The sequence below is a fragment of the Sapajus apella genome, unplaced genomic scaffold, assembly GCF_009761245.1.
Source record: "Sapajus apella isolate SASKATOON/1434 unplaced genomic scaffold, GSC_monkey_1.0 scaffold230, whole genome shotgun sequence".
Classification (NCBI taxonomy): Eukaryota; Metazoa; Chordata; class Mammalia; order Primates; family Cebidae; genus Sapajus; species Sapajus apella.
The window spans coordinates 90895-109583 of NW_022437170.1; the positions used below are offsets into that span (position 1 = coordinate 90895).

At 50.2% G+C, this 18689-nt stretch overlaps 1 protein-coding gene across 1 annotated transcript in view; it reads left to right on the top strand.

Annotated features, from left to right (window-relative positions):
• The window catches only part of PXMP2 (peroxisomal membrane protein 2), a 15619-nt gene extending 619 nt beyond the window's left edge, over positions 1-15000 (top strand). Inside the window, exons 2-5 of the mRNA XM_032271386.1 lie at positions 1015-1128; positions 3458-3620; positions 8844-8963; positions 14623-15000. Of these exons, the coding sequence (XP_032127277.1) occupies positions 1015-1128; positions 3458-3620; positions 8844-8963; positions 14623-14691 (466 nt within the window). The 3' untranslated portion in view covers positions 14692-15000. The remainder of the gene's footprint in view (positions 1-1014; positions 1129-3457; positions 3621-8843; positions 8964-14622) is intronic.
• Positions 15001-18689: the final 3689 nt, after the last annotated feature.

Genomic DNA, 18689 nt, shown 5'->3' on the forward strand with positions numbered 1-18689 from the left:
GCGGGGCGCGGGTGTGCGGGGCGCGGGTGGAGACACGGCCAGGGGCGTGGGTGTGCGGGGCGTGGGTGTGGACGCGGCCAGGGGCGCGGGTGTGCGGGGCGGCCGGGGAAGGTGTCTTTTGAGAAGGTGACGTTGAACAGGCTGTGTGAAGACGCCGAGCACACTCCCCTAGCACAGGGAACAGCTGGGCAAAGGTTCTGCCAGGTGTTGAAGGCAAGGCGGGGAAAGACCGAGAGGGGCGTAGACTGGACTCCAGTCCCGACGGAGGGAGACTGTGTGTGGAGAACGTGAACCCTGAGCAAGGGGCGGGAGATGAGAAGGGAATCGCCGGGGATCCACGTGTCTAGGTCTGTGCCAGGAATTTTGGGCTTGAACGTCCAGAGAGCGTCTCAGAAGGCGAATACGAACCAAGCCCTGGAGGGAGCCACTGGGCCTGTGCCACCTTTTCGTGGACATTTTTATTGTGGTAATTGTAGATTCACTGGCAGTTACAAGACTAATGTGGGGAGATCCCTTGTACACCTTCCCAGGTTCCCCTGTGAGTCACATTTTGTGAAACTAGTGCAACATCACAGCCAGCGCATTGGTCCACAGGTCGTATGCAGATTTCTCCGTTCTTCTCCTAGTTGTGTCTGTTCTGTGCAGTTTTATCACATCTGTAGGCTCATGTGATGACTACGAGAGTCGAAATACAGAACAGTGTCACGATAGGGCTGTCCCGTTGCCCTGCCCTAACCACACAGCTTTCCTACTCCCAAACTGCAAAACTGCAGTACAGCGTCACAGCCAGGTTGACACTGATACAGCCCACCAACCGCTTGTCCTTGCCTGTGTGTGTGTAAGTCCACCGTCTCCACCTTTTGATGCAGGAACTATACATTGCAGCCACTTTAACAAGGATTCCTGCCTGCCCATCTGCTGCATGGCCTCAGAGCGGCCCTGCTCATTCACCTGTGGGAAAGGGACACCCTCCTGCTGGTCACTCCTGTTTTCTGATGACCTCCCTCTTCACAGTGGCATTTTGTCAGCACTTGGGAACTTTCTGGCCCAGATGATTGAGAAGAAGCGGAAAAAAGAAAACTCTCGAAGTCTAGATGTCAGTGGGCCTCTGAGATATGCTGTTTATGGGTGAGTGCTGTACAAGGGTCGGTGTATCCTGTAGCCGCTGAGTGCGGCCAAGCTGGGCACCAAGACCAAGTGGTTGCACTGCTCTGATTTGGAAATACAACTTTTTTAAACGTTGCAGTAATTATCATGGGGAAAAATTCAAATGGTTCATATAGTTTGTATATATACACATGTGGTTTTCCTCTTGTTGTTGTTCTGGAGACAGAGTCTCACTGTATCACTCAGGCTCATGGCAACCTCTGCCTCTTGGGTTCAAGTGATTCTCCTGCCTCAGCCTCCTTAATAGCTGGGATTACAGGCACATGCCACCAGACCTAGCTAATTTTTGGATTTTTGTAGAAATGGGGTTATACCATGTTGGCCAGGCTGGTCTCGAACTACTGACCTCAAGTGATCCACCCGCCTCAGCCTCCCATATGTGGTTTTATCATGTTTCTTTTTAATTCCATGGATGGGGGTGGTCGTCTTAATTGGGCTGAAAGGCAGACCTGAGGGCAAGTAACTCATCCAAACCTAAAGTCAGACTTCGGGATTCAAAAACCCTGGAAGCATCCTAGACCGGGCTCATGGAAGAGGAAAATTGACTCAATGTGACCAGTTAGTTTCTGTTGTTATTTTCATAGTGTAAATATCCAGAAAAGAAACGCTTAGGTATCCTGAAAAATGTCCAGTTTCTGAACCACTGTCTGAATTGCAAAAGCACAGTGATTCAAGAGTTTTACTTTAATCCACCCTGAGATCTTGGCCAACAATAGTGTCATAGATGGATTATTTGAAGTATTTTGCAACTACAGTGATTTTTTTTTTTCTTGAGACAGAGTCTCTATTGCCCAGGTTGGAGTGCAGTGGTGTGATCTCGGCTCACTGCAACCTCTGCCTTCTCAGCCTCAGCCTCCCTAGTAGCTGGGACTACAGGCACACACCACCGCATCTGGCTAATTGTTGTATTTTTAGTAGATTCAGGTTTTCACCATGTTGACTAGGCTGGTCTTGAACTCCAGACCTCATGATCCGCTTGCCTCGGCCTCCTAAAATGCTAGGATTACAGGTGTGAGCCACCGCACCCGGCCTGATTTTTTTTTATTCAGACTTCATGAGGATCATTTTTATGCTTGCAAGCTTGGTAACTTGAATCATCATGGATTTTTCCATAATGTATTTAGAGCAGTAATCCCCCCGAGAGGGGCGGGTAACAAGATCACCTAGCAGGCCTCATCTAAGCACAGTTTTCCCTTCCCCAATGAGAATCCACACAGCACCCTATGACTAGGTGGGAAAAACACACTGAGGACCACTTGTTTAAAGACTGTCAATGTCACAAGTTGAAAGATCCTTCCTTTTGTTGCTGAATTTTTTGGAGCTACAGTCCCAGCAGATGTAGCAGCTGGATTCCGTTCTCTCCCAAGCACATGGGAATGACTACCAGCAATGCAGGCAAGCCGAAGTGTAGCCCCAGCTCCTACCCTTGCCAGTTAGTCTAGAGAGTTTGATGACAGGCTCTACAAACAGGGACATGTCCAATGGTTCATTTTAGAGGGCCTTCTGAAAGCCAGGCCCTGTTCTGGGCATTGCAGTGGACAGAAGATGGAGCCTGCCTTCTCGGGGTGGAGAGAGGCACAGACTGACCTAACAGCTGAGATTAGGACGGTGCTGGGCAGGCAGTGAGTCAGGGCCTGGAGTAAAGACTGCTAGCACAGGTGTGCACACGTGCTGGGATGACCTGGAAGCTGACAGCGTGAGGAGGAGTGAGCCACCAGGCAAGGAGGGGAAGCGATGGGAGCAGAAGGCCCACGGTGGGAGCAGCTCTGGGCTGTTAGGGCAGCAGAGCACCCCTGAAGCTGACTTGTCTATAGAGACCTGTGTGGCCAGGACTGAGGGACATCAGGGAGGCAGGATTTAGGACCTGGGATTTGTGGGTGAAGCTGGACCAGAGAAGGGCACATCCAGAGAATCACAGCCTGGTTCACACCCCATGGGGCTCCTGGTTCACACCACACTCCGTGGGGCTCCTGGTTCACACCACACCCTGTGGGGCTCTTGGTTCATACCCTGTGGGGCCCCTGGCTCACACCACACCCCATGGGGCTCTTGGTTCACACCACACCCCATGGGGCTCTTGGTTCACACCACACCCCATGGGGCTCATGGTTCACACCACGTCCCATGGGGCTCTTGGTTTACACCCTGTGGGGCCCCTGGTTCACACCACACCCTGCGGGGCCCCTGGTTCACACCACACCCCGTCGGGCTCTTTTTTCACACCCTGTGGGGCCCCTGGTTCACACCACACCCCGTCGGGCTCTTGGTTCACACCCTGTGGGGGCCTCAGGTTCTTCTTCACAGGGCCACTGAGTCACTTCTTCTACCTCTTCATGGAACACTGGATTCCTCCCGAGGTCCCCCTGGCAGGGCTCAAGAGGCTCCTCCTGGACCGCCTCATCTTCACACCAGCCTTCCTCATGTTGTTCTTCCTCATCATGAACTTTCTGGAGGTGGGTGTCTGCCATAGCACTTACTGCATCTCTTCATTTAGCACAGGGATTCTTCACCTGACATTCCTGGGCAGAATTCAGAGGGTCTGCAAACTTTTCACCACACTCACATTGAAATTTTGCATTTTTCTTTATGAAGATAGGAAGTGAACATCTAGTATTGGCAGGACCTGTTTGTACCCAGCAGAGTCACTTTATTTATTTATTTATTTAAAGACAGGGCTTCAGTCTGTCACCCAGGCTGCAGTGTAGTAGCACAGTCATAACTCATGGCAGACTCAGACTCCTGGGTTCAAGTGATCCTCTTGCCTCAGCCTCCCAAGTAGCTGGGACTACATGTGTGTGCCACCACACCCAGCTAAATCACATATTAGTTGTTACAGATACCTCAAAATGTCACTTATGCTCTTTACTACTTGGACTTTCCATTAGAGGTCTTGTCACTGTGTAAAGAAAGAAATGGGCTGGACTCTGTGGCTCACACCTGTAATCCCAGCACTTTGGGAGGCCGAGATGGGTGGATCATGAGGTGAAGAGTTCAAGAGTAGCCTGGCCAACATGGTGAAATCCTGTCTCTACTAAAAAATACAAAGATTAAACCAACCCAAATGCCCATCGATGATGGACTGGACAGGGAAAATGTGGCACATATACACCATGGAATATTACGCAGCCAACAAAAATGATGAGTTCGTGTCCTTTGTAGGGACATGGATGAACCTGGAAACCATCATTCTCAGCAAACTGACCAAAGAGCAGAAAATCAAACACTTCATATTCTCACTTGTAGGTGGGTGTTGAACAATGAGAACACGTGGACACAGAGAGGGGAGCACTACACACTGGAGTCTGTTGGGGGGGAAACGGGAGGGACAGCGGGGGGTGAGGAGTTGGGGATAGCATGGGGAGAAATGCCAGATATAGGTGAAGGGGAGGAAGGCAGCAAATCACGGTGCCATGTGTGTACCTATGCAACAATGTTGCATGTTCTTCACATGTACCCCAAAACCTAAAGTGCAATTTTTAAAAAATGTTTAAAAAAAAATACAATGATTAACTGGGCATGGTGGCGCACAGCTGTAATCCCAGCTGCTAGGGAGGCTGAGGCAGGAGAATCACTTTAACCCAGGAGGTGGAGGTTGCAGTGAGCCAAGATTGTGCCATTGCACTCCAACCTGGGCGACAGAGCAAGACTGTCTCAAAAGAAAGAAGGGATGGAAGGGAAGGAAGGAGAGAGGGAGGGAGGGAGGAAAGGAAGGAGAGAAGGAGGCAAGGAGGGAGGGAGGGAGGGAAGGAGGGAAGGAACAGGGCCAGGTGTGGTGGTGCACACCTGTAATCCCAGCACTTTGGGACGCCAAGGCCAGTGAATAGCTTGAGGCCAGGAGTTCGAGACCAGCCTGGGCAACATGGCGAAAACCCATCTTTCCAAAAATAAAAAATGAGCCAGTGTGATGGTGTGCACCTGTAGCTCCAGCTATTCAGGAAGCTGAGGTGAGATGATCTCTTGAGCCCAAGAATTAGAGGCTACAGTGAGCTAAGATCGCACCACTGCAATCCAGCCTGGGCAACAGAGCAAGATCCTGGTTCAAAAAACAAAATTAAAAAATAGAAATAAACACATTAGTGTGTCAAAATTTTTTCTGAATACTTTGATAACTGTACGTCAGTATTACTGGTTCCTTTGTAGTCCTGTGTATTTTATTTTATACATTATAAGACATGATTTTGAGAGTGGGGGCCACAGCCTTCACTAAACTATCAAGGAGATCTGTGGCACAAGAAGTTGAAGACCCCTAAGGATAACACAGAAGCCTGTGGGAGTTCTGGGCCTGGAGGTTAACCTACTGGCATAATCCCAGTCAGAATCCACCGCACGGGAGGCGTGTTCACCTGTACTCAGCAGGCATGTCTGTTCTGACTGTCCTGCCTTCCCCATTCATGAGCACCTTCAAATCCTCACTGTCTCTAGGAGCACCAGCTGGGTTGTGGTGTGTGTCTGAAATGTGTCACCTCTGTCCTGAAAGTAATTTGTTTTAACCGATCACTTCATACAGAAGTTCTAAAGGTTCATATATTCAAATATGGCATGCCTTTCCTTACAGGAAGATAATAGAAATATTCTCCCGTACTTTTCTCCAGTATCCTTATGATTTTATTTGTGTTTATAGTAGGAGATAGACTTCTGCCTTGATTTTTCCACTTACGTAGCAGATTTTCTCATTGCCATTTATGGGACAATCCTCAGTATTTTGAAATATTCTCATTTCCATTTGTACAGCCAGTATCTGGACTCTGTTCTTTTGCTGGCTTTTTTTTTTTTTTTTTTTGAGATGGAGTTTCGCTCTCGTCGCCCAGGCTGGAGTGCAATGCCATGATCTCGGCTCACCACACCTCCGCCTCCTGGGTTCAAGTGACTCTCCCGCCTCGGGAGATAACAGGCATACACCATCACACCTGGCTAGTGTTGTCTTTTTAGTAGAGATGAAGTTTATCCATGTTGATCAGGCTGGTCTCAAACTCCCAGCCTCAGCCTCAGGTAATCTGCCCGCCTCAGCCTCCCAAAGTGTTGGGGTTACAGGTGTGAGCGACCATTCCCGGCCCTCAAGTGATTTTTGTGCCTCAGCCTCCTGAGTAGCTGGGACTATAGACACCTGCCACCACACCTGGCTAATTTTTTTATTTTTTATTTTTTTATTAAAAATTTTTTTTTAATTTTTAACAGAGATGGGGTTCCTCTGTGTTGGCCAGACTGGTCTTGAACTCCTGGCCTCCGGTAATATGCCTACTTCCGCATTACAGGTGTGAGGATTACAGGCATGAGCCACCACACCCAGCTCTCCCCTTACTTTAAACAAGAAAAAAGCTATTTCTTTAAAATTGTTTTTTTAGTTTGTATATATTTAGAGAGTACAGGTGCAGATTTCTTTTTTTCTTTTTTTTTTTTCTTGAGCCAGAGTCTCACTCTGTCATCAGGCTGGAGTGCAGTGGCGCAATCTCAGCTCACTGCAGTCTCCACCTCCCGGGCTCAAGTGATTCTTCTGCCTCAGCCTCCCGAGTAGCTGGGGTTACAGGGGCACACAACCACACCTGACTAATTTTTTGTATCTTTAGTAGAGACGGGGTTTCACCATGTTGGCCAGGCTGGTCTTGAACTCCTGACCTAGTGATCGACCGCCTCGGCAAAATGCTGTGATTACAGATGTGAGCCACCATGCCTGGCCATGAGTGCAGATTTCTTACGTAACTGCGTTGTGGTGAAATCTGAGCTTTTAGTTCCCATCACCTAAGTAGTACCCAATGGTGATTTCAACCCTCTTTCCCCCACCACCACCTTTTGGAGTCTCTGGTATCTGTTATTTTCCTCTGTTGGTCCGTGTGTACTCTGTTTAACTCCCACTTGACAGTGAGAACGTCAGCTGAGGCAAGGTCACTTGATCCCAGGATGTTGAGCTGTTGAGACCAGCCTGGGCAACATAGTGAGACCCCATCCCTATAAATAAATTAAAAATCAAAGGGACACAGTGGTACATGCCTATAGTCCCAGCTTCTCAGGAAGCTGAGACTGAGGCCTGATCCCAGGAGGCTGAGGCTGAGTGAGTTGAGATCATGCCACTGCACTCCAGCCTGGGTAACAGTGGGAAAAAACAGTGAGAACATGCAGCCTTTGACTTTCCGTTTGTGAGCTGTTTCACTTGGGATAACGGCCTCCGGTTCAATCTACTAGGTTTTTTTTTTTTTTTTTTTTTTTTTTTTGAGACAGAGTCTTACTCTTTCGCCCAGGCTGGAGTGCAGCGGCATAATCTCAGCTTACTGCAACCTCTACCCACCAGGTTCAACGATTGTCCTGCCCCAGCTTCCCGAGTAGCTGGGACTACAGGCACGCGCTACCACGCCTGGCTAATTTTTGTATTTTTTAGTAGAGATGGGGTTTCAACATGTTGGCCAGTCTGGTCTTGAACTGCTGACCTCATGATCCACCCTCCTCGGCCTGCCAAAGTGCTGAGATTACAGGTGTGAGCCACGGCGCCCAGCCACTTGACTTTTTAATAATGGCCATTCTGACTGGTGTGAAGTGGTATATTCTGCAGTTTTAATTTGCATTTCTCTGATGATTAGTGATGTTGAACATTTTTAATATGTTTCTTGGCCACTTGTTTTTCTTCTTTTGAAAAATGTTTGGGCCAGGCGCAGTGACTCACACCTGTAATCCCAGCACTTTCAGAGGCCGAAAGAAGTGGATCATGAGGTCAGGAGTTCAAGACCAGCCTAACCAACATGGTGAAACCCTGTCTCTTCTAAAGATACAAAAAATTAGCCGGGCATGGCGGCACGCCCCTGTAATCCCAGCTACTCGGGAGACTGAGGCAGGAGAATCGCTTGAACCCGGGAGGCGGTGGTTGCAGTGAGCTGAGATTGTGCCACTGCACTCCAGCCTGGGTGACGGGAAAAGACTCTGTCTCAAAAAAAAAAAAATGTTCATATCCTTTGCCCACTTTTTAAATGTGGTTTATTCATTTCTTTCTTGTTGAGTTGTTTTGAGTTCCCTGTAGATTCTAGATAACAGACCTTTGCAGGGTGCATAATTTGCATGTGTTTTTTCCCATGCTGTAGATTGCTGATTGCTTCTTTTGCTGTGCAGAAGCTTCTTTGTTTAATGAGTCGTGTTTGTCTATTTTTGGTTTCGCTGCACTTGCTTTTGAGGACTTGGTCACAAATTCTTTTTCTTGGCTGACGTCTAGAGGAGTTGCTCCTAGGATCTTTATGGTTTCAGGTCTTGGGTTCAGGTCTTGAATGCACCAGCTCACATTTAGAATCAACTTACTGGGGTTCTTTTTTTTATAACTCCTAACAAGTTTTGATCAGAAAGACATCAACTTTGGCAGTTATTTGGGAAGAACCGACAGCGTAGCTCTGAGTAGCAGTTCTGGTGCCTAGGGCCAGCCAGCCTTGGGAATCACCTCCTCTGGTCATCTGCAAGGAATAATGGGCTAGTACGTCACTGCCAGCGTGAGCAGGCTGCTGCCTGGCATCTCACGGATTATCTTCCATCTCGCTGGTTGGCTCCTGAGAGCTGCAATGCTGAGTACATGCGTGTGCTGTCTGCATATAAACAGAACAAAGTCAAATAGCAATTTAAATATCATCGTGTTAGAGTTTCAGTGCCTGGAATTCAGTTCCGATGGGCAGTGAGATTCTTCACCACCTACCTTTCCTCCTTTGCAGGGAAAAGACGCCTCAGCCTTCGCCACCAAGATGAGGGGGGGCTTCTGGCCTGCCCTGAAGATGAACTGGAGGGTGTGGACGCCGGTACAGTTCATCAACGTCAACTACGTCCCTCTGCAGGTGAGGGCCACAGGGCTTAGCCCCCGCCAAACATTACTTTCTGTCAGCCCTCCCTCCCTCCTTCCTTCCTCCCTTCCTCCCTCCCTCCCTCCCTCCCTCCCTCCTTCCTTCCTCCCTCCCTCCCTCCTTCTTCCCCCTTCCCTCCCTCCCTTCCCCTTCCCTTCCCTCTTTCCTTTTTCTTTCTTTCTCTCTCTTTCTCTCTCCTTCCCTCCCTCCCTTTCTTTCTCTCTTTCTTTCTTTTCTTCTGTAGTTTTCCTCCAGACTTGGTTTCACCTGTGTCTATACTCCTCAAATGCCCTTGGGCTTTGCCCATGATTCTGAAACATTGATAGTTCTGGATTCAGGAAGCAACACACAAGGTTGTCCCAAATGGTCGTCTTTGCCTCCTCCATTCATTCAGCAAATTCTCATTAAAAGCCCCCATGCCAGGGCTGCCCTTGGGTTTTCTAGCCTTTGAAACATTCCCAGTCCCAGGAGTGTAAAATCAGGCAGCGTGAATCTATGCTCCTGGGTTGCAGTCCTCAAACTTGACCCAAATAAACTCTAGTTACACTTAGAGGGGAATAAAAGGGCCACGTGCAGTGGTTCACACCTGTAATCCCATCACTATGAGAGGCCAAGGTGGGCAGATCATGAGGTCAAGAGATCGAGACCATCCTGGCTAACACAGTGAAACCCCATCTCTACTAAAAATACAGAAAATTAGCTGGGTGTGGCGGTGGGTGCCTCTAATTCCAGCTACCTGGGGGGCTGAGGCAGGAGAATCACTTGAACCCGGGAGGTGGAGGTTACAGAGAGCCGAGACTGAGCCACTACACTCCAGCCTGGGCGACAGAGCAAGACTCTGTCTCAGAAAAAAAAAAATACAGGGGCTGGGCGTGGTGGCTCATGCCTGTAATCCCACCACTTTGGGAGGCCGAGGCGGGTGGATCACTAGGTCAAGAGATCAAGATCATCCTGGTCAACATGGTGAAACCCCATCTCTATTAAAAATACAAAAATTAGCTGGGCATGGTGGCGCACGCCTGTAGTCCCAGCTACTCGGGAGACTGAGGCAGGAGAATTGCTTGAACCCAGGAGGCGGAGATTGCAGTGAGCCGAGATCGCGCCATAGCACTCCAGCATGGGTAACAAGAGCGAAACTCCGTCTCAAAAAAAAATATATATATAAAAATTAACTGGGTGGGCATACACCTGTAGTCCCAGCTACTCAGGTGGCTGAGGCACAAGAATCACTTGAACACAGGAGATGAAGGTTGCAATGAGCTGAGATTGCACCACTGCACTCCAGTCTGGACAATAGAGTAAGAACCTGTCTCAAAAAAATAAGATGTTAAAAAGAAACAAAACATTCCTGGTCCCTGGGCTCATGAATTACAGCTGAGGCTGAAGGCAGGCGCTGCGTAGTCATGGGTCCTACCGCTGAACTGGAAGGGCTGCCTCACAGCAGCCATGGCAACCACACCTGGCTGAGGGATGAGCCTGTCCAGGTGCGGAGTGAAGGCCTTCTGGGGAAACTGAATCTTTCTGCTCTCCTGTGCATGAAGGAGCTGCTGTGGGGGCTGAGTCAAAGGTGTCGAAATGGGGCTTGGCTCTGAGCTGGTGGAGCGATGGCCAGAGCCTCAGGCTTTGCCACTGGGATCAGCTGTCTTTATGCACAACCGGGGTCCCCAGGACCACTCCCATGCTGAGAGGATGGGGCTCAGCGCCCCCTGCAGCGTGGCAGGACATCCCCAGGTGCTGCAGGAGGAGGCCTCACAGAGCCTGCAGGGGCCACATGCTTCCCTCCCCTACAAGGCATGCAACCCATCAGGGTTTTACTGGTGCTGGTAGGTGAGCATCTCTGCCTGCTGTACCAAAGCTTCAGACCCCCAGAAGGAGAGCAGCTGTGTGGAGCCTACGTGGTTGGTGTGAACAGTCCAGGCACAGGGCAGGTGGCCCTTCTGGGAAAGGTGGGTGCCGTGCCAGCCCAAGCTGCCACTAGGGAGAACCTGGACAGGCCTGCAGGGGCAGCACCTCAGCTACTGAGAGCCTTTCTGCATGAGCACCGGCTCTCAGCCCTGCCCAGGAGGGAGGAGAGGACCAGGGTGACCCACGAGGGAGGCGGCCCAGTGTGTGCACACTGTACACCACACACACACACTGCACAAACACACCACACATAAGATGCTGCACACACCAAAAACACCACACACAAAACACTGCACACACCACACACACAAAACACACTGCATACCACACACACGCCAAACACACTGTACATTGCACACACACACCAGACACATTGCACACACACACACACCAAACACACTGCACACACCACACACCCCCCAAACATACTGCACACACCAAATACACTGCACACACCAAACACCATACATTGCACCCACACACACTGAACACACTGCACACACCACACACACAAAACATACTGCACACACCACACACACACCACACTGTACATTGCACACACACACCACACTGCACACACTAAACACACTGTATACACCACACATCAAAATACATTGCTCACACCACACACTAAACACACTGCACACACCAAACACACTGCACACACCACACTGTATATTGCACACACACTGCACAAACCACACACCAAACACTGCACACACCACACACCTCCCAAACACGCCGTACACACCACACACACACCAAACACACTGCACACACCAAACACACACCAAACACTGTACATTGCACGCACACACACCAAACAGTGCACACACCACATACACCAAACACACTGTACACACCACACACACGAAACACACTGCACACACCACATGCACACCCCAAACACACTGCACACACCACACGCACACCCCAAACACACTGCATACACCACATACACTGCACATACCACACACACCAAACACACTGCACACACCACACACACACCAAACACACCCCATACTGCACACACCCCAAAACACTGCACACCACACACACACCAGACACACTGCACACACCACACACAGACATCAGACACACTGCACACACCCCACACACACATCAAACACACTGCACACCCCACACTTCACATACCACACAGACCAAACACTGCACACACCACACATACACCACACACTGCACACACCACACAGACATCAAACACACTACACACCCCACACTTCACAGACCACACACTGCACACACCACACACAGACATCAAACATACTGCACACACCCCACACTTCACATACCACACACACCCCAAAACACTGCACATGCCACACACACACCAGACACTGCACACACCACACACACACACACCAAACACACTGTACACACCAAACACACTACACACACCACACACACACGCACACACCAGGAAGCAGCAGGCAACCAGGGTGCACACTGACAGGACCAAATGGCTGCTCACACTTAGGAGTTAAAGCAAAATAAAAACAAAATTTCCTTTGGCTTTAACGGTGGCCCTTCCCAGAGCAATTTCACCTCCATGGGGCTGAAGCCAGATTGCTTTGAAGAGTGGGTGAGAATTATTTTAAAAATCACAAGTCTAGAACATACTCTCAAAGTTTGTGAGGGCCAGGTGTGGTGGCTCATGCCAGTAATCCCAGAACTTTGAGAGGCCAAGGCAAAAGGATCACCCAAAACCAGGAGGTTGAGACCAGCCTGGGCAACGTCACGAGGCCCCATCTCTTTTTTGAGACAGAGTCTCACTGTTGCCTGTGCTGGACTGCAATGGTGTGATCTTGGCTCACGGCAACCTCCGCCTCCCCAGTTCAAGCGATTCTCCTGCCTCAGCCTCCCAAGTAGCTGGGCTTACAGCTGCCTATCACCACGCCCAGCTAATTTTTTGTACTTTTAGTAGAGATGGGGTTTCGCCATTTTGGTCAGGATGGTGTCGAACTCCTGACCTCGTGATCTGCCTCCCAAAGTGGTGACATTACAGGCGTGAGCCACTGCACCTGGTCGTTCCCATCTCTATTTTATGAAAATAAATTTTAGGCCAGGTGCAGTGGCTCACGCCTGTAATCCAGCACTTTGGGATGCTGAGACAGGTGGATCACAAGGTCAGGAGTTCGAGAGCAGCCTGACCAAAATGGTGAAACGTCATCTCTACTAAAAATACAAAAATCTGCTGGATGTGGTGATAGTCGCCTATAATCCCAGCTACTCGAGAGGCTGGGGCAGGAGAATTGCTTGAACCAGAGAGGTGGAGATTGCAGTGAGCCAAGATTGCACCACTGCACTCCAGCCCGGTGGCAGAGTGAGACTCTGTCTCAAAAATAAAGTAAAAATAAATAAATTTTTAACAGTTTGAGAGGAGGTGGGGAGAAGCAATGGAAGAAGACTGGGTGGCAGAGGGGGTTCTGACACTCGATGTGCAGCCGTGGTGGGCACAGACATGAGGCTGCTTGTGGGATGGGCACGTGTGTGTCCAGAAAGCTCTGCAGGGTCCCCTCAGGAGGCAGGTGGATGGGAGCTCCCAGCACACACAGCGGCGTCTGGGATAGAGGCGCCGCCCTCCGTGATGAGAGGGAAGAGAGAAGGTGACAACTGAGTGGAGAGGGGAGTGGGACTTCCTGCCTCAAGCCCCTGCCTGCCTCTCCTCGGGGGACCCAGGGGCTGGGACTGAGGGGAGAGGAGGCCAGTGGGCATTTTGAGAGGCCGCTCCACCCCTCTCTGCTAGGCACTGAGGGGAGAGGCGGCCAGGTGGGCATGTTGAGGGGGTACAGAAGGGGCAAGTTTGGCCATGTGGAGGAAGGGAGAGCACACTGACTGGAGAGACAAGACTTCTAGGCAGAGGGTGCGGGGCTTGTCAAGCTGTGGTCAGCACCTGGGGCGGTGAGAAGGCAGGAAGGATAAAGGGTTTTCCAGGGACAGTGACTACAGAACAGGAGGCTAAGGAAGCTACAGCCATGGGCCACCAGTTCTCAGAAGTACAGAGAAGGAAGTAGGGACAGTGAGCAGACAGACTGGCCGGGCACATGGAAGGATCTGGGATGGAAGAGGCAGAGCAGGGAAGCCAGGCCTCTGAGCAGCGTGGGGGCAGAGGACAGGGCGGCTGTGGCTAGGGAGTGGCTGCAGATGAGCGTGGAAGTGGCAGTGGCATTGACTGTGCCGTGCTGCCAGGCTCTAGGACACAGTGATGAACAGACAGCGCTGCCACTTTGATGGCACCACATACCAGGGAGAGACTCAGCACCCGGCCAGAGGATTCCTGGGGAGGGTGAAGCTGCTGAGTCCCCGAAGCAGGGCAGTGAGACAGTGACAGTTTAGAGTGGAGGAAAGATCAGGGGCCCCTCCCCTGTTCATCAGCTGGGTCCCCTGGGGAGGGTGCAGCCACCTGAAGGATGGCTGGTCCTAGAGCGAGGGAGGCTGAACCAGGAGCTCAGGTGTGCAGTGAAGGGGGAAAAAGGTGAGAGACTTGGCTTTGTGTTCCTGGGTCACTGTAGCCCGTAGAACCATTTTTCTTCTCCACCCTCTCTGCTGGGGCCCAGCACCGTGTGTGGCACAAACCCAAGGCTCAGTAAATGCAGTAGTGGATGGTGGATGGCCCTACCCGCCAACAAACGGGTGAATGAAAGTACTGGGTTCTGGGCGACTGAGGCTGGGCAGCTGTGGCCATGGCCTGCCACTGACTGTGGCGTCTGACTCTTCTCTTTGGCAGTTCCGGGTGCTCTTCGCCAGCCTGATGGCTCTGTTCTGGTATGCCTACCTGGCCTCCCTGGGGAAGTGAAGACCACCGGGAGAACATCAGGTGCACTGTGGACGTGGGTCTAGGGAGTCCCACCCACCCAGTGAGAGAGCAGAACCAACCCAGTCAGGACTTCATTGAGTAAGTCAGGTGATTCAAGATGCCCTAAAATGATAGATGGAGAAATAGAAATCCCTTATTGTCAGAACCTTGTGTTTTAAAAAGGCAGTAGCTGATGTCAGCTGGTGCTGCCCTAGAAACTTAATATTTATTAGAGGCAATTTCAGTTGTTACTGTGGACCAAATTAGGGTCGCAATACATGCAAAATTATGTAGATTCTTTAATAGTGACTTTAATCTCTCAGAACAGTTGCTGTTGCTTTGAAAGAAATGCATAGCCATATGTTTTAAAAAAATTTTTTTTGTAGGCCGGGCACGGTGGCTCACGCCTGTAATCCTAGCACTTTGGGAGGCCGAGGTGGGTGGATCACCTGAGGTCAGGAGTTCAAGACAAGCCTGGCCATCATGGTGAAACCCCATCTTAAAAAAAAAAAAATTTTTTTTTTTGTTATGTGGTAAAGTACATAAACACACAATTTACCATGTAGCTGGTCATGGTAGCTCATGCCTATAATCCTAGTACTTTAGAAAGCCAAGGCAGGAGGATTGCTTGAGGCCAGGAATTTGAGACCAGCCTGGGCAACACAGTGAGACCTCATTTCTACAAGAAAAAAAAAAAGAAAAAACACATCTCTTTGAATACACATACACACACACAAACTCCTGGGCCACCTTCCTGCCACAGCCTCCCAAGTAGCTAGGATTATAAGTGCCTACCACCACACCCACTTACACCCAGCCAATTGTTTTATTTTTTATAGAGATGGGGTCTTTCTGTGTTGCCCAGGCTGGTATTTGAACTGCTGGGATTACACGTGGGAGCAACTGCACTGGGCTCTTTTTAAAAAAAAGGCTGAATTAGGCCGGGTGTGGTGGCTGACGCCTGTAATCCCAGCACTTTGGGAGGCTGAGGCGGGCAGATCACAAGGTCAGGAGTTTGAGACCATCCTGGCCAACATGGTGAAACCCCGTCTCTACTAAAAATACCAAAAAAATTAGCTGGGCGTGGTGGCACGTGCCTGTAGTCCCAGCTACTCAGGAGGCTGAAGCATGAGAATCGCTTGAACCCAGGAGGCAGAGATTGCAGTGAGCCGAGATGGCACCACTGCACTACAGCCTGGATGACAGTGCTAGACTCCATCTCCAAAAAAGAAAGGCTGAATTTTGACTGTCCTAAGATTCTTTAAAAGAAAATAAAAATAAGCCAGGCTCGGTGGTTCACACCTATAATCCCAGCACTTTGGGAGGCCAAGGCAGGTGAGGTCAAGATATTGAGACCATCCTGGCCAACACAGTGAATCCTCATCTCTATTAAAAATGTAAAAATTAGCCAGGCATGGTGATGTACACCTGTAGTCCCAGCTGCCCAGGAGGCTGAGGCAGGAGAATTGGTTGAACCCGGAGGTAGAGGTTGCAGTGAGCCAAGATTGTGCCACTGCACTCCAGCCTGGGCGACAGAGCAAGACTCCATCTCAAAATAAATAAATAAATAAAATAAAAATAGGGCCAGGCACGGTGGCTCACACCTATAATCCTAGCACTTTGGGAGGCCAAGGCAAGAGAATCACAAGGTCAGGAGTTCGAGACCAGCCTGGCCAATATGGTGAAACCCTGTCTCTACTAAAAATACAAAAAATTAGCCAGGTACGGTGGTGCGCCTGTAATCCCAGCTACTCAGGAGGCTGAGGCAGGGGAATCACTTATACCTGGGAGGCAGAAGTTGCAATGAGCCGAGATCATGCCAGTGCACTCCAGCCTGGGCGACAGAGCGAGACTCCATCTAAAAAATTTTAATTTAGGCCGGGCGCGGTGGCTCAAGCCTGTAATCCCAGCACTTTGGGAGGCCGAGGCGGGTGGATCACGAGGTCAAGAGATCGAGACCATCCTGGTCAACATGGTGAAACCCCATCTCGACCAAAAATACAAAAAATTAGCTGGGCATGGTGTCGCGTGCCTGTAATCCCAGCTACTCAGGAGGCTAAGGCAGGAGAATTGCCTGAACCCAGGAGGTGGAGGTTGCGGTGAGCCAAGATCGCGCCATTGCACTCCAGCCTGGGTAACATGAGTGAAACTCCGTCTCCAAAAAAAAAAAAAAAAAAAAATTTTTAATTTAAAAACTGAAAAGGCTGAACATTCCCATGTGCATGGACTGCATTTTGCACGTCCGTTCATCTGTCAGTGGCTAGACTGTTTCCAGCTCCGAGCTGCCATGAAGGATGCGGTGGTGAAGGCGGCAGCACTAATACCTGCCCCTGTCCTGCTTGCTCTTGGGTTTTCAAAGAACTGCTCTTTCAGTTCAGAATCTTTATGGTGGGATTGTTCCCAAAGGAAGTTTAGGGCGTTTGCAAAAGTAACAGATGCTCCTGCAGTTGGTGCAGAAGGTGACAATTCTGACTGTCCCTCTAAGTTGCCGTTTCCCAGTGAGTCCCACCCCCTGCCATGACAGAGGATTAAGGATCTGGAGCTCAGAGCAGATTCTAGATTAGACCCCAGAGATCACAGTACTGACGCTGAGGGTTGCTTTGTGCCGGAACTCTTCTGAGCGCTTCGAGGGATTGGCATGATTCGACCCTGCAGCAGCCCTGAGGGAGGTGCCACTGTTTTCTCTGCTCCACATACCGGGAGTGCAAGACCCCTCAGCTAGCGAGAGACGAGTCCTGATTCAGAGGGGTCAGCCAGGTCCAGGGCCACCGTCTGCACCACCACGGCCTCAGAGAGTCACGGCAAGTCAAGAGAATTTGCTGGGGAAGATTTCGCATCATGTATGTGGCTTACCACAGCCTGCAGTCAGTTCACTAAACACTCCTTTACCCAGTGCTGTCTGGCACACATGTGGGAGGGCAGAGACCAGGAGTTTTTAGTCCCAACCACTTGAACAGTCATCAGAAAATGCATTGTGAGTGGTTAAATGAGCTGGAAATAGTTCAAGGAAGAAAAGCACTTCTTCCTATATGTAGGTCTGAGTGCCTTGATCATATTTCATTTGAACAAAATGACTCCATCAGAAAGCTTCTAAAACTGCACGGGCTTCCAGAGTACTGGAATTCGCCATGTGTCACCCTAGGGCTTCCTTCCCTCCAAGCATGCCATCCTTTGACCCTTCTTTTTTTGAAATGAGATGGAAATTGAGAGACTTCAAGGAATAAAAATGGTCTCGAGATAGAGGAAAGGGTTTCTTACTAAAAAATGTAGCGCCTGCAACATCCGGCTATGGCTCATACAGCATTGCTCTTTGCCTAGAAGAGAAGCTGTGCATAAAGACGGTCCAGAGCCCCAAGTGTGTGGGAAAGTGGGTGTGGCAAGGTGACCTCTTCATCTGATTTCCTCAGGGCAGAAAATGAACACCAGCTGTGACAATGACAGGTCTCACCTTGCCTGGGATACTGAGGATCAGGATTCTTAGAGAAACACAAGGCAAGTCTGCGTGATTTCTAAGCAGGGGGCCAGGGCAGGGGATTCACATTCTTCCCTGTCGTTCCTTTGAAATGGGCAGGGCAGTGGGCATCGCTTACTCTCTGGCACAACAGTGGTCAGTCTGTGATCCTACTGGTTTCTGGGGGATGGGAATGTGAGCTGTGCTGTCACCCAGCATATTCATTCCCTACAGTGCGCTCATAAATTACCACAAGCTCAGCAGCCTAAAAAACACAAGCTTAGTATCAAGGTTCTGGTGGTCAGAAGTCCAAAATGGGTTTCATGAGGCTAAAATCCGGGCAGCTGGGCACAGCGGCTCACACCTGCACCTGCAGTCCCAGCACTTTGGGAGGCTGAGGCAGGAAGATCACTTGAGTTTCAGACCAGCCTGGATAACACAGGGAGAGCTGGCCCAGGTGCTCCCCAGGCTTGTGGGTGATGGAGAGCTGGCCCAGGTGATCCCCAGGCTTGTGGGTGATGGAGAGCTGGCCCAGGTGCTTCCGGGC